Here is a 14,459-nt window from a genome sequence, read left to right on the forward strand (position 1 = left end):
ATAATCAATAGAGGCTGATCATCAGCACATCCTATAACTGTGCCGTACGTGCCCAAGACTGGTAGCCATATCTTCTAGTTATGTGCTTTTCTAGCCCTATATTCAATGCAAACCTGCAGAGCAGAGCATCTGGGCAATGAGAACAAACAAGTCTTTTTATATAAGTGGCCTGTCCATATATACATAGATCCTGTGCATATAATGAATATGTGATGTAGTCCTCAGTATATCAGCTCTCCCCACATGGATAACTCTCTGCCCTACCTTATTCCTCCCAGTGACACCCGGACTGCGCTAGCTGTAAGCTGTCACACCCAAGGCTCGCCACTCTCTTGTTTTCACCTGCATGTTCTCTCAAGTTTGCTTACAGTTAACATTGTGATCCTTTCTGTACACACACTCCAGTCTCTGGGCAGTGGCGTAACTATTATTATTATAATTTTATTTATAAGGCGCCACAAGTGTTTCGCAGCGCCGTACAAAGGAACAATACAGGGAGACAAAACTTGGCGTTTTGTTATAATTTTTTCCCCTAAATTCTCATTACCAGGGGTTTCATTTTTTCCTAAGGTCAATATATGTCCTGACGAAAGAGGCAATAAATGGCCTCAGAAACGTTGACCACACCGGCCATGGTGTAGTGTCTTTATTTCACTGGTTGTGAGTCTCCTGAGTGCCGGCCTGGTCATACCTTATGACCCACTGTCTCTATCTACCCACCTTGGCATGGACACCGGGAGCTGCTGCTGTTAAATTCAGAGTGCCGGTCACACAGCACAAATATATATATATATTTATTTCCAGGGGCAATATATATATATCGCTACCAGGAATCTGTAACTAAGGTAGTGATGTACGCTTCCTGGTAGGGTCTCTAGCATCTGTCTTCTCCAAGGTGGGGGACATTTTTTGAGGGACATTTTTAGCAGATTACGTGCGGACAGGCAAACCCATTGTAATCTGCAGCGACCATGCCGCCATCACAGCGCCGGCACCCCCAAGCCACCGCTTCGGCTGCAGTGCCATTGTTATGCCACTGTCTCCGGGTCAGTGATGATAAAGCTTTAAAAAAAGAGGTGTTAGCTGTCCAAAGACAATTAGAAGCTGATTGGCTGCTTTGGGCAGCTACACCTTTTTTTTTTAAAGCTTTATAGTCACTGACCGTGGTTGTCCAATAATTTGCAGTCCTGTGTGCAAGTCTGAATCGGTCCAAAAGTCAGATCTATCCAAGAAAATACCAGCAAAGGCATCTTCCCCAAAGTTTGTTTACTGATTACAGTTTGTTCTAGTGTAGCAGCCCCTAGGGTTTAATAATGGAGCTGCAGCAGACTTCGATGACCCCTCTCCCAGTCAGCATACTGACCATGTGCAGGGTAGGGAGCAAGAATCCCTGAATAGCCTGTAAAAATGTCTGGGGACCTATTGGATGATGGGGTTGCAGGGCAGAAGGTCCTAGGTGCTGTGGTCATTAAGCAAGTGGATGGAGCCGGAGTTTATAGAGTGAGGCGCACCTACAGCAGAGCCTGAGGATTAGGGTGGCCAATCTCGGGATCGGAGTATCCCAGGATTTGGCCCCAAAATGTCCGGAATCTCCTTCGGATTAGACTGTGCATGCGCAGTCTAATGATTGGCAGTATCTGAGCATCCACTCAAACCCTGCCCAGCTGTTCCCGGACCGGTGCGCTGCCTGCCCGGCGCATTGGGGATCGGGTGCCTCTGCCGCTGGGACCCTCCGCCGCCCGACCTCTCCCTGCCACACACAAGCACTTCCAGCTTCACACATGCCTCCACCTCTGCTGCCATCTGATCCCCACCACCACTCCCCCCCAAGAAAGTCAATGGGGGAGTGGAGGACAGGGGCAGTTTTCTTTTAGGGATGCCAATTTCCATTTCCGATTCCAGGAATTAAAAAAAAAAAAAAAAATGCCCGGGATTAGCCACCCTACTGGGGATTACTCATCATGCGGCATCCTGAATATCGGAGTACCCGAGGAGAGTATGCCAAGCTGATTATAGCCACACTAGTATTTTATTATTAAAAAAGACTACCGGATGCTGGGCTCTGCCAATAATACCTACATTTGCCAAAGACAGTCACTATTGGCAGTATTCAATGTCAAATATTCTCCGTGCATGGCGAGAGATTTTTTCTCTCGCCATGCACTCTCCGTGTTCCGGAGCCTCCTGCTCCCCCTATTCAACGTGTTAAAGACTCGCCGCCACTCGCGGCGAGTCTTAACCCCTGCAGCGGACGAGCGTCCGCGGCAGGGAGCTGTCAGGGAGCCGGGGGACGTAGCAGCCAAGAGAGATTAAAGTCTCTCTTGGCTGCTGCAGGGGATATGGGGTGGGGAGCAGGGCTCCCCTGGACCCAGGCAGCACAGGCTGCCCCCCCTATAGCCAGCGGGGGACCCAGTATTCACTGTACCCGAACGTGCATCGGGTGCAGTGAATATATGAATATCTAATGAGCGGCTCGAGCGCTCCGGCCCCCTGCTGGCTGCACTGTGTAAAAAAAAAAAAAATGTAAAAAAATATTTTTTTTTAAAATTAAATATATATTCGTGTGCTATAGGCACATGAATAAAAATAACATGGCCCTTCACAGAAAAAAAAACCTGATTTTTTGACACCAAAATTAAAAAAAACACCCTTTTAGTTTAAAAGTTCACATTCCTGCTCTCCATCAAAAGATGGAGAATTTCTACACGGAGAGAGACGGCGAGAATCACTTAGAAAGACGGAGAATATTTCACATTGAATAGGGTGGCTCGCCTTTGGAGAAAAAAAACCTCTCTCCACCGCGTGAAAAGCACAAACTCTCCAGAAATCACAGCAAATTTTTCTCATTGAATACTGCCCTATGAGGTTACTACATAGGTGCAGGATGCCTAATTATGACGTGCTGACTTGTACTCCGTTACTAAACCTCTTCTCTGTGTGTCCTCTTTGCAGGGTGTTACCCCTACTACCAATCTGACCCATTCATTCTGAATACCTGCCCTCATGTGTACTTCTGTGGAAGTGCCCCCAAGTTCAGCTGTAAAGAAGTGACCGGTAAGTACTTTGTTTGTGTTCTGCTACAAACGTTCTGCATCACTGTCGTTTCCTAATGTGCGGACAGTTGTAGTGTCAGGTGTGACACACAGGAGGTTACATCACCCGCCCCTATGCATTGTAACAAGATGTATCAGGTGTGGAACATTTTGTTTACCATCTGCTCACTGGAACGTTACTGAATATGTTTTGTGGGTACTTATGTAGTAACTGGGCTGCCGATTTTGAAATCGGGTCCATCGCATCGCATCGCACCCGACCATATCGCATGCGATGCGATGCGATGGACCCGATTTTTCCATAGGATTCAATGTTAAAATGGACTCTGTCCATTTTAACATAGAATTCAATGGGAAAAGGGGTCCTTTTCATACCCCTACTATCCAAGTGGGCATGGAGTTGGATATAAACCTGTGGCGAGCGTAGCGAGCCACCGAGCCCGAAGCGTGGCGAGCGTAGCGAGCCCCGCGAGGGGACACAGAATACCGTCCCCTCGCGGGGCTCGCTTCGCTCGCCACGCTTCGGGCTCGGTGGCTCGCTACGCTCGCCACAGGTTTATATCCAACTCCATGCCCACTTGGATAGTAGGGGTATGAAAAGGACCCCTTTTTCCCATTGAATTCCATGTTAAAATGGACTCAGTCCATTTTAACATTGAATCCTATGGAAAAATCGGGTCATCGCATCGCATCGCATCGCATGGTCGTATGCGATGCGATGCGATATCGCATCGCATCGCATCTGATTGTATGCCTTAACTTAAGGCATACAATCAAAAAATCGGCAGCCCAGATACTACATAAGTACCGTTTTGTGTTATTGAGTATGCCCGGCGGAGCGTGCTAATGTTATCTGCGTTCTCCGTAGGAGCCGAGGGCCAACGTGTTCTGCTCCTGACTGTGCCAGATTTCAGCAGCACGCAGACTGCCTGTCTGGTAAACCTTCGTACCCTGCAGTGCCAACCAATCAGCTTCTCCGGATTCAGTGCAGATGATGAGTCAAGTGACTGACCTGGCGTCCTCGCCTCCTAAGACTGAGATTACCGGCATCACATGAATTGTTGCACATGAGGCCAAGCGCACTCTGCAGATTCACACTAATTTAGTTTTAAAGGGGTAACACTGTACAGCACACCATATGTTCTTGTTACAGGACACACAGAGTACTCTGATTATAATCATTATCTGTGTTCACACTCTGTTCCCTGTAGAATGGACTTGTGCAGTGTTAAGATATGGGTCATTTTGCTCCCACGCACAAGCCTTATTGGTGTTACAGTATTGGTATAGAAGTAATGTTTCATTGGTTGGTGAAACAAAGAACATGCTTGGAGTATTTCTAAATCCCTTTTTCCATTGGAACACTGGGGGTTCCATCATTAACTGACACACACACACACACACACACACACCTAACTGAAAAGTTCCTGGCCAATCGCTATGTATTACAGCGGATCTGATCCCTGAGTGTGAATCTGTCACAAACGTTGGCACTCAAGGGTTAACGACTCATTCTGGATGGTACATGATGAGTGCACTGTAACATAGAACCAATCCCTAGGAGAATTACATGTTTACTTTAGTTTATGTACTGTTTTTTGTATTTTTGTTTTATACATATGAAATGAGGCGAGATAATAAAAGGTTCTCATTAGCTGAAATATACATTGTTTTTCCTGTTACCAGTTACCGCGTCTCTCTGTGATAACGATAACGCCTCATCTGGCCGCGATCCTCTGTATTACTGAGCACAGGCGCCAGAAGGATTTCTAGAAACTTTATTGGCAATTGATGAAACTTTACATACTTAGAGAGCGAAGCACTAGTATGTGGCTATGCCAGAATGGCCTGCAGAGTGTTCAAGGCAGAGCTAGCAGACAAGTATATTTTCATATGTAATTCCTGTGCCAGGGAAGTTATTATATGTCCTGATGTATGGAAACTCCAGCGTTACAAGGGCAGAACAAAGGCGTTAATATGGAAACATCAGGACTTTAGTAAATGGCCTCATTGCTTTATTACGCTTTCATGGTAGGCCTGGCCTCCTGGCTTCTAGATGACATATCAGCACTATATATACTTGTAGAGTTGACCCCTCTGGGGTAGAGTCTTTAACCCTTTTTACGATGCTCACACATCAATTTGTGACCCATGCACAATAAGTTCCCTCTCAGAAGTCCCCAAAGTTTACGGTGTAAGTCTCTGCAGTGGTGAATGGGGCTGGCGCAGTGGTGCCGTCCTCTTCCCAAATCTCTGTCTCCACTTCTGTGACGATTTCTGTGTAGGTCTCAGTCTCTGTGTCCCACAGAGATTCTGAGGGAGTGGGGGGCTCCAGCCTGCGGGGAGGCATGGTGGTGGGGGTCTCAGTGGGGAAAGTGAAATCGGTGGGAACAAAAAGTTCGGTGGTGGGCGGGAGAGTGGTCGGCGGGAGAGTGGTGGTAAGGCTGCGTTGGCGGTTCAGCCACATACGACGCCGCTGCATACGTTGCTTTGCAGCAGGAGACAGCTTGCGGCCACCGGGTGGAACCAGGCGGAGGGGACCTTTCCCTTTCATGGCTATAATTTCCTTGATTCTTTTCCAGTTGGAATGAGCCAAAACAAAATTGCAGTGGGTTGCCCCCATATCATATCCCACGCTGCACGTCTTGGTGCTCTGAGTAAAGCCATCAGCCCGAGCGGTCACTCGATATTCCCCAGGGTTTAGGATACGCCAGTAGTCGCCACCGCTGGCTGCCCGGGAGAAAGAGAGATTTCAGGGTGTGAGAGTACACCAGATAACGGTGGCATTTCGGGATATTTCATAATCGCATTCCATTTCTGTATCCAGTTGTGTGTTTGACACTTACCTGTTTGGACATCATGGTTTATTTCACCTACGGTGATGGTTGCATTTGGTATAGGTTCTCCTTGGCGATCTGTCACAATTCCTTTAATCCCACGGTGTACCTGTCAGAGTATTACAGACAAAAGGTATACACTAGGAGGCGCTAGCGCACAGTATGTCACTTATGGCTGAGTGGTTTTGGAGGAACTGTAATGTAAACCCTAAGTATAATAGAAGTAAGCAAGGCCTTATGTCACATAAAGGGGGTGATTTTAGTTGGCTCTGTAACTGCGCCCCCCCCCCCCCCCCCCGCCCTGCCTACAATTCCCCTCTTTAACATGCGAGGGGATTTATAATGCAAACCAATCAAATCATTCGACAGTTGCCGACCATCGGATGACTAGTCCTGCCCTTTGCAAATAAAAGTCAGTGGAAACTGACTTAATTTGCATCAACTGGGACGGGCACGGGAGGACTGCGTACCCATGGTAACGCTCATAAAACACTGGGCGTTCCCATGGGCGACCCTAGTCTGCCGTTTGCCCCGGGCCACCCCGATCCTTGCAAAAGGCTTGGCGACTATGCAAGTCGCTGAAGCCGTTCGCAAAGGGGACCTGCACATATAATATACCATGTGCAGAGCCCCAAACAATGGAACGGGCCTGATTCGGCTCCGTCCGATTAAACTGGAATGAGGGCCAAAGTCATTAGCTTTAGGCAACTAGTTATTTCACATGTTCGCGGTATAGAACCCATTTCCCAGGTTGGAATACTGACAGGTTTCCGATAAGCTGGCTTGAATAGCTTTGTGGCACCTGGTAAATGACTATGTATGGGGAAGGAATCACTGACCTGCTCCATGAAGCTTAGCAGAGATTCCTTGTTGTTCTCCCACTCCTCCGCCAGCTCACTCTCGTGTGGGAACTTGTCACAGCCCAGGTATATGGAGAGCTCCAGGCAATTACTGTGCAGGTAACTGAAGTCATTCATACCTGACAAGGAGAACAATATTATTCCCTGTCCTCATATAAACTGCTGTGTGCAGACTGGGCAATGCAGGTTCTGGCTGTGGCAAGTCAAGGCTTCTGGGCTTCTGGTTTAAATACAGTACATACCTTACTGGTGGCTAGTGGTCAACCTACTGACTTTCAACCTGCCGACTGCATCGCCATCCAATCTGCTTCAATCACACTGCCTATATACTGTAACATCCTACTGACACTGCTTATAATCCATGACCCTTTACGAGGGACTTGTAACACAGGCAGGACCTGGGTAAAGGGCAGTGTAAAGGGGTACACTGGGTCATCCGACCCAGCTCCCGTTTACATCAATGGGGGAAGCCCATCCTCCGGAACGCAGCATCCGCATTTTGGATGGGGGGTCGCACACAGCCTCCACTGCTGTTTGCTGTACTCTGCAGACAGCAGCAGAGGCAGGGAGGAGGTGAATGGATCCCTGTGTGCAAAATCCATACACCTCGCGGACAGGGGCTGGGGGCAGCCCAGCAGCTTGCTTCCAGCGTTGGGGTCCGGCGCACGGTGATTGGTGGTCCCGGCACTTGGAGATGTCACCTCCAAGTGCCAGATCATGAACCGCCACAGGTGTAAAACGCAAGGTGCGACCCGGTGTTTTGGTGTATTAGGTTGAGGACTACCCTCGAACAAGCAGCACTAACCACCCTCCTAAACCCCCTCCTATCTTCTCCCAACTAAAACTCCCACATTTCCCCCCCCCCATCCCAAACCAACCCCCTCACCCTATCAATCACCTCCTCGCTTCCACCACCACCAATCCCCCTTTCCGGGTGCAGCGCAATGCAAACCTCCTGCAACAAGGGATTCTGCAGCCACAGTAATGTGTTTGCAGGTGGCGGTATCACTTTTACAGACATTATACTGCCATGTTTGTTCCTTCATTTCACTTCAGCCAAGCAAGTGGTAAGGTCAACCCTACCAACAGTACTGGCAAATGTAAAATTAGATCTAATGCAGAATCGCTACTGTCCATGTGTCCCTGAACGTACAGAGAAGACCTATTGGGTATCTTTAAATGTCTTTTACACTTTTCTTGCACTAATTCTTTTCACAGCTATTGGCAGAGGGGTTGAAAATGTGTCAGTTTGGGGGGGTGTTTATACACTGACGTAGCAGCCGGGGTATTTAGATTAGTGCATTACAATTTATGTAACTACACAACTCCCCTACTCTTTTCAAACCTTCCACCAATGGCTATAATACAATTGTAAGGTGTATAATACAACCTCACTAAGCTGAACCAGTTCAAGCTTTGATCTTTGTAGCCCTTTAGCATAAAGATGCCATTGTATGTCCAACTGCAACATGATTTCTCATTACTTACTGCCAGACACGGGTCTCCATTTTGCTCCATTAACAATCCCCATGCCCTTGGTATAGTCCTCTGCATGACAACTTCCGCGGATTGTCTCTCCCATAGTTAGATGGGCAGAGGCATAGGAGATAGCAAGCCACCGGAAAATGGCATGATCAGAGGTCTTGGACACGCCTTCATCATCCTCTCCTGGAGCTTCAATGACCACCTCTTCTTCCTCATCCTCATCATAAAACGGATTGCGAAACTGAGGTGGTTCTTGTTCTTCTTCTTTTACGGCCCGGGCCATATCATATGGATAGGATACCAGTTTTTCCCCACCTTGCAAGTTTGCTCCCAATACAAAAGGAGTTTTATCCATCCAGGCCATAATAGCTCTAGTCTCCACCGCCACCTAACGAGAAATAATTGTTAGCAATCATCATCCCTCTAGGTGACAATCTCCATTCTGGTTTTAAACACAACTACCAACACCTGTCAGGTACTGTACGTCATTCTGGCAACCCCACAAGTCTTACCGTCGCATCTTCTGCCAAGAAGCTCTCCGGAATCGGTAGATTATTGTTGGGGACACGATAAGGAACCCACTTTCTCTCCTCTGCAGCCCAAAATCCTGTGTTGAGGTCTGGAAAGTTGGTGAAAATGTCATAGCCTTCTTCTGTCCAGTGGCCCAAGGCCCAGTTACCCAATTCTGAACCCTGGAATAGATGAGAAACATCTTGAAGACTTGAAGCTCTTAAACTCTCATTCAGTTGCCCTCCCTTTGTCGTCTTGATTTGCCAATTCCTGTTTCAGAAACTTACAAGCAGCATTTTGAAAGCGTGTTCTGGAAACAGATTCTATAAAACGCACATGCTCTGTACTCACCATTGGACTCGCAATCTCATAGCCATCAGGGTTTAGAGAAGGTACCAAGTGAATCCTAGTCTCATGGACGAGAGTTGTAATACGTGGATTGCCATCCCGAAATTCTTTACACATAAACTGCATGAGGAGAAGTAGCAACTCCCGTCCTAGAACCTCATTGCCATGAAGCCCAGCTGTGTATCGAAACTCTGGCTCTCCTGTGGAAAAAGGCCAGAAGGAGATCAAAAAAGGTCAGGGAGATGTCTTGTGTATTCCTCTGCCTTTCAAAAAGTGGGTAAAAAAAATTGACTGAAGAGGTCTTTTGTCGACTAAACTGGGCTACAAACTACAGATATGTCCGTATGGCGCAAGACTCCTTCGAATAAATGTAATGGCATCTGAGATTGCCGGGAGGTGTGGGAAGCCGGGCAGTCTCGCCTGTTTTTTTAGGCAGGGGTTTGCCTTGTAAACGATTGCCACTTTAAAAATATGTCCTACCTCTTTCAATCTCAGGTTGCCATTACATTTCCCCACTGGGGTGACTCAATGGTAGCGATTCCCATCTTGGTACGCATACAGCGCACTAGGTACAGTGGATTATTATTGTTTTTGTCACAAAGAATTGGTATTCGATCACTCCATTTGGACCTGTATTTTGACCTCTTTTCTCAATTTTGTATCTTAAGGTGCATACACACTGTACAATTTTTTTGACCAATTTCGTTCATTTCGGCCATTCTGAACGAAATTGGTCAAAATATCTTTCAGTGCGTTTGCGACCAACGACGAATGATGATGCGCATACCCGCCAGTTGTTCATCAAGGTTGCTCGTCAACTGTGCATGCAGATCAATTTACATATCTTTCAAAAAGAGCCTGTAAACTGTAGCTAGATCTTTCATCTGTCGTCAATATCTTTCATCAACATCTTTTGTCCAGGACACTGGGTTCAAGGGAAATGTCTTTCAACGAAATTGGTCAAAAAAATTGAACATTGTGTATGCACCTTTAGTTTCCTTATAGGGCCTAATTCAGTAGGGATTGTATATGCTAAACTGCTCGCAGCATATGTGATCCTTGAGCAATGCAAATTCAGGAGGAAGTGCATATAACCCGCTGCCTGCATTTGTGATTACAGCAAACTGCGTTACTATCGCAGTTTAGGAGGAACATTGTGTAGTAAACTGTGTAGGCTTTATTAATGCGTTTAAGGGCTCCTATAATATAATGTTATTGGGGAGTCAAGGGCTGCAAGTGAGACCCTACAAAATAAATATAATATTGCCCATCATTGATAAAGACTATGGGAGAAAAGTAATAGCCAGTGAGGTACAGGGAAGTCTGCCCTCATTTATATAGCAGGAAACATTTACAAGGGCAAAAACTGACCTCGAGGTCGCAGGAATTCCCGATTGGCCGGTACCACGCTGGCTATTACATTTCGCCCTATAAATTCGACGTTTTCTTTGCATTACAATATCTGCCTCTTCGTTACTCAGACAATCCACCCGAGGACCACCCTATGATGCCTGGCAGAATGGCCTCCTCACCTATCTCATGCTCCCCTGGGTTATCTGAGATCTCCATTGCGTATATCTTCAATCCTTTTGCTGTCTTTCCCACGTTATAGATGCGAGTGATGGTCGGACATTCATCGTTTACAACTTTCATTAGCTGCAGGGAATATATAAGCAGTTACATAATGAAAAATTAAACACACGCACAAGGTAAGTGCTAATGTTAGGACCCTGGTCTCCATGACCACACAGCGGCAGCACCTCACCTGTCTCATGTCTTTGTAGTTGTGATGCCGGAAATCCAGATTATCTGTAGATGTTATCACTTCGTTCTGGCTGTAATAACTGACTACATCTAGAATTAGACATAACAGAGGTTTGTACATGGACCACACAGGGCCGATTCACACCAGAAGTCTCTTCAGTCATTGATAACACATAATGTAGGAGGCAAGATTTGCCTTTGGTGCAGATCTACTGCAAATAGAGAATTCAGACTGCAATTGAGACCCTGGGTAGGCAACACGTGGCACTACAAATCCCAGTATGCCTTGCTTGACATAATGTTGCTGTTTTCAGACATTTTTGCAAGGCATCCTGGGATTCTTTTTACCACAGCAGCTGGAGTGCCAGGAGTTGCCAACCCCTGGTTTAGACTGTGGGCGAGATGTGAAAAGCCTTGAAAGTGTGAAAATGAAGAGTGATAAACCAACAACCAATCAGCTCCTGTCATTTGTCAAGCACAGCCTGATTGGCTGGTACTTTATCAAGCTTAGTACATCTGGCCCTGTATGAAGTCAGTAATGTTTCGTACTCCCTATTTAACTGACATCACATGTGAATGTTCCAGGTTAAAGGTGAATTGTGCATGTTCATTGTATGGGGAGTTTTCTTACTGGAAACTGGACATCCTAAGACCTCCATGCGCAAGCAAAGGCTCCCGTTCCAGGTCTGCGGATATATGCGGATGAATCGGGCGACTACAGGCTCTGGAAATTCTGTCTGCACCGGCGTGTCCTTATCCACGTTGCCAAAGAATAGCTACAAAGGCAGAAGAGACCATGTTCTTTATAGATCTTCAAAGCCAACAGGCTAACCAGTTTCCTAAGATCAGTCATGTAGGCTTCCTTTAAGGCAGGGATGGGGAACCTTCGGCCCTCCAGCTGTTGCTGAAACTACACATCCCAGCATGCACTGCTACAGTTTTGCTATATGGTCATGCTAAAACTGTAGCAAAACATTCTGGGATGTGTAGTTCAACAACAGCTGGAGGGCCGAAGGTTCCCCATCCCTGCTCTAAGGAAATGTGGACAATTTGGGGGACATTTATCAAAGCTTAGAAGGCGAGATGTACTAAGCCTCGAAAAAGTGATAAACTAGAGAGCGATAAATAATGACCACTCAATCAGCTCATAACTGTCATTTTTCAAACACGGCCTGTAACATGTCAGTTAGGATCTGATTGGCTGGTGGTTTATCACTCTCCATGTTATCACTTTTCAAGCTTTGGACATCTGGCCCTGAGAGAGATAAAGTACTAACCAATCCGCCCCTAACTGTCATTTTACAGTATGTGCTTGACCAAACAAATGCCAGGATGTAATTGGTTGGTAGCTTATCAGTCTCCAAGCTTTGATAAATCTCCCTGTTTGCCTTTTCAATAAGCTAGGAGCTAGTGCTGTCACATATACAGTGTATGCAGCATAATCTTGTGACAAAATGCAGTATACAGAAACACACATACTAACCATCTCCTCGTAGCCATTGCTGTACACGACCCAGTTCTGGCTGTCGTTACTAAAGCCCACATAGAACGCCGTGACAAAGTCGTCACTATTGGGGAGAAGGATATTATACATGAAGATCCGTCCACATGGAGTCTATTCTGTGTGTGTACATGGATGAGAAGGATGTACTTACTGCATTACAGAGTCCCGGCCCTGGGTTATAACTCCAGTGAACAAGGTGCTTCTCCGTGTGTCCACTTCCAACCACTGCGCCTGGCTTTCATCCTCCGCACACCAGGCTCCATCGTAGAAATCGTCCTCATTAGTGCCGGCCTAGAGGTGGGACAGGGAGCCGCAGTTGAGTGTAAATGTATATATATATTCCCTAAGTAGGCGAGCCAGCCTACTTAGTGAAAATTGGTGGAAATGACCAGACAACTCTTCTAACGAATACTAAGAATATATCACTGAATGGGAGCTTCTGTTTTTTGTAGTGAAACCAGCAATAAATATGGTAACCGAGTTGAAAGGTAGCATCTGATTGATTATATGGGGGGTAAATTGTATAGGGTCTGAGAAGCCGCAGGTGCAGGAGTTTGTCCTTTTAAAGTGGCAATAATTTAGAACCAACTGATCTGGTTTTGCCTTGCAAATGATTGCCACTTTAAAAATATGTCTATTCTTGAAAAAACTCCCGCACCTCTGGCTTCTCGCACCCTATTACATTTAACCCCCCCCCCGTATGTATAAAACATTAGTGTAAAAAACGTTGTCAATTTTCAACATCTTCACAGTTTTCTCTGCTTAATACATTAACCTCTATATTGGTTATAACCTCTTACCTAGCTATTCCCGTACCGTACCTGCATATTAAGCCGGCCTCTCTGAGCATGTAGGCCATGGCGTAGCATAGAGGAGGCAAGCATCTGGTCATCATCTATCCGATGGGACTCCAAGCCAATGGGTGGGCACTCTGCGGGGATAGAAAGACAGGTATGGCTTGGACTTCCAGAAGACATCTGGCTGTGTCTCTAGAACCATGTGCTTCATAATGAACTCATGGAGCTTATGTTTCTCCCTTCCATCCAGAGATCCTCATGTGAAGAGGTGATGTTGTGATAACAAAGATTCTACTCACTCTTCTTCTCCTTTGGGACCTTTTCCACTTCCTCTGAATCCCATGTGCCAGGGGGCTTCTTCTTGTCTGCATAGGACATAGAGTATACTTTACCACTCTCCGCAAAGATGATTATAGTCTCAGGAGGGCAGGCTTCAGATTGGGGAATTATGGGGCAGCGGTCACCTCTCTCTCACTCTTGTTAGAGCGGGGGCTTTGATCCCTTTGGATTCTGGGAGCTTCTCACTTTCTGGCATCATTATAAAAAGCTGGTGGGTCTTGTAATTAGAGTTGGCTATGTAAATATATACTTTCACGGTCACCGCCTGTGATCAGAGCTTTGTATTTTGCTGTAGCATCTACTGGTGGTCTGCAAAGAAGGGCTACAGCCATAGCTCTATATCGCAACATGTAATACTACAGCACTTCTTGCTATGTAACACGCAATTGCATGTACCCAGTAATCTGGCAACAGCAACCAGTGCGTAGATTGCTGTTGCCCTGAATCACCCCCCTCCTCCTCTGCCCCCCCCCCCCCCCCACCTACTAACTTGTACTGAATCTAAAGCATTTCATCCTGTCTCCACCACTTTCCATCTACCTCCTGTCTCTGAGGGGTGAATTTATGAAGCTTGGAGAAGTGTTATCTATCCCCATAAAGAACGTTATGAGCAAGGTGATAATGGTTCAGCCAATCAGCTCTTACCTGTCAATTTACATATTGTAGCTGATTGGCTGAACCATTATCACCTTGCTCATAACGTTCTTTATGGGGATAGATAACACTTCTCCAAGCTTCATAAATTCACCCCTGAATCACTGTTCTCCATTACATTCCCTTTCCCCCTTTATACTTTGGCTTTTTAATAGGGGGTAGGTGTACTAAGCATTGGAGAGTACTTAATTGGAGAGAGATAAAGTGCCAACCAGACAGCTCATAACTGTCATTTTGCACAGACTGTAACATGGCCGTTGGGAGCTGATTTGTTAGTAATTTACCTCTATCCACTTGATCACTCTCCA

General features: G+C 46.3%; 2 protein-coding genes across 4 annotated transcripts in view; one reads left to right on the forward strand and one right to left on the reverse strand.

The window, feature by feature from the left end:
* Positions 1–4,714, forward strand: part of POLD2 (DNA polymerase delta 2, accessory subunit) — a 30,779-nt gene extending 26,065 nt beyond the window's left edge. For all 3 annotated transcript variants that reach the window (XM_083184722.1, XM_083184724.1, XM_083184723.1), the window contains exons 10-11: positions 2,953–3,054; positions 3,922–4,714. In XM_083184722.1, coding sequence (XP_083040848.1) covers positions 2,953–3,054; positions 3,922–4,064 — 245 coding nt within the window. In that variant the 3' untranslated portion in view covers positions 4,065–4,714. The remainder of the gene's footprint in view (positions 1–2,952; positions 3,055–3,921) is intronic.
* A 103-nt stretch (positions 4,715–4,817) lies between these two features.
* Positions 4,818–14,459, reverse strand: part of AEBP1 (AE binding protein 1) — a 31,342-nt gene continuing 21,700 nt past the window's right edge. Inside the window, exons 10-22 of the mRNA XM_083184721.1 lie at positions 13,458–13,523; positions 13,183–13,292; positions 12,513–12,652; positions 12,341–12,425; positions 11,489–11,633; positions 10,859–10,947; positions 10,626–10,749; positions 9,097–9,293; positions 8,748–8,927; positions 8,239–8,623; positions 6,730–6,869; positions 5,900–5,999; positions 4,818–5,783 (exon numbers count right to left, since the gene is read on the reverse strand). Coding sequence (XP_083040847.1) covers positions 5,224–5,783; positions 5,900–5,999; positions 6,730–6,869; positions 8,239–8,623; positions 8,748–8,927; positions 9,097–9,293; positions 10,626–10,749; positions 10,859–10,947; positions 11,489–11,633; positions 12,341–12,425; positions 12,513–12,652; positions 13,183–13,292; positions 13,458–13,523 — 2,321 coding nt within the window. The 3' untranslated portion in view covers positions 4,818–5,223. The remainder of the gene's footprint in view (positions 5,784–5,899; positions 6,000–6,729; positions 6,870–8,238; positions 8,624–8,747; positions 8,928–9,096; positions 9,294–10,625; positions 10,750–10,858; positions 10,948–11,488; positions 11,634–12,340; positions 12,426–12,512; positions 12,653–13,182; positions 13,293–13,457; positions 13,524–14,459) is intronic.

The sequence above is a fragment of the Crinia signifera genome, chromosome 4 (genome assembly GCF_055691185.1).
Source record: "Crinia signifera chromosome 4, ASM5569118v1, whole genome shotgun sequence".
Taxonomy (NCBI): Eukaryota; Metazoa; Chordata; class Amphibia; order Anura; family Myobatrachidae; genus Crinia; species Crinia signifera.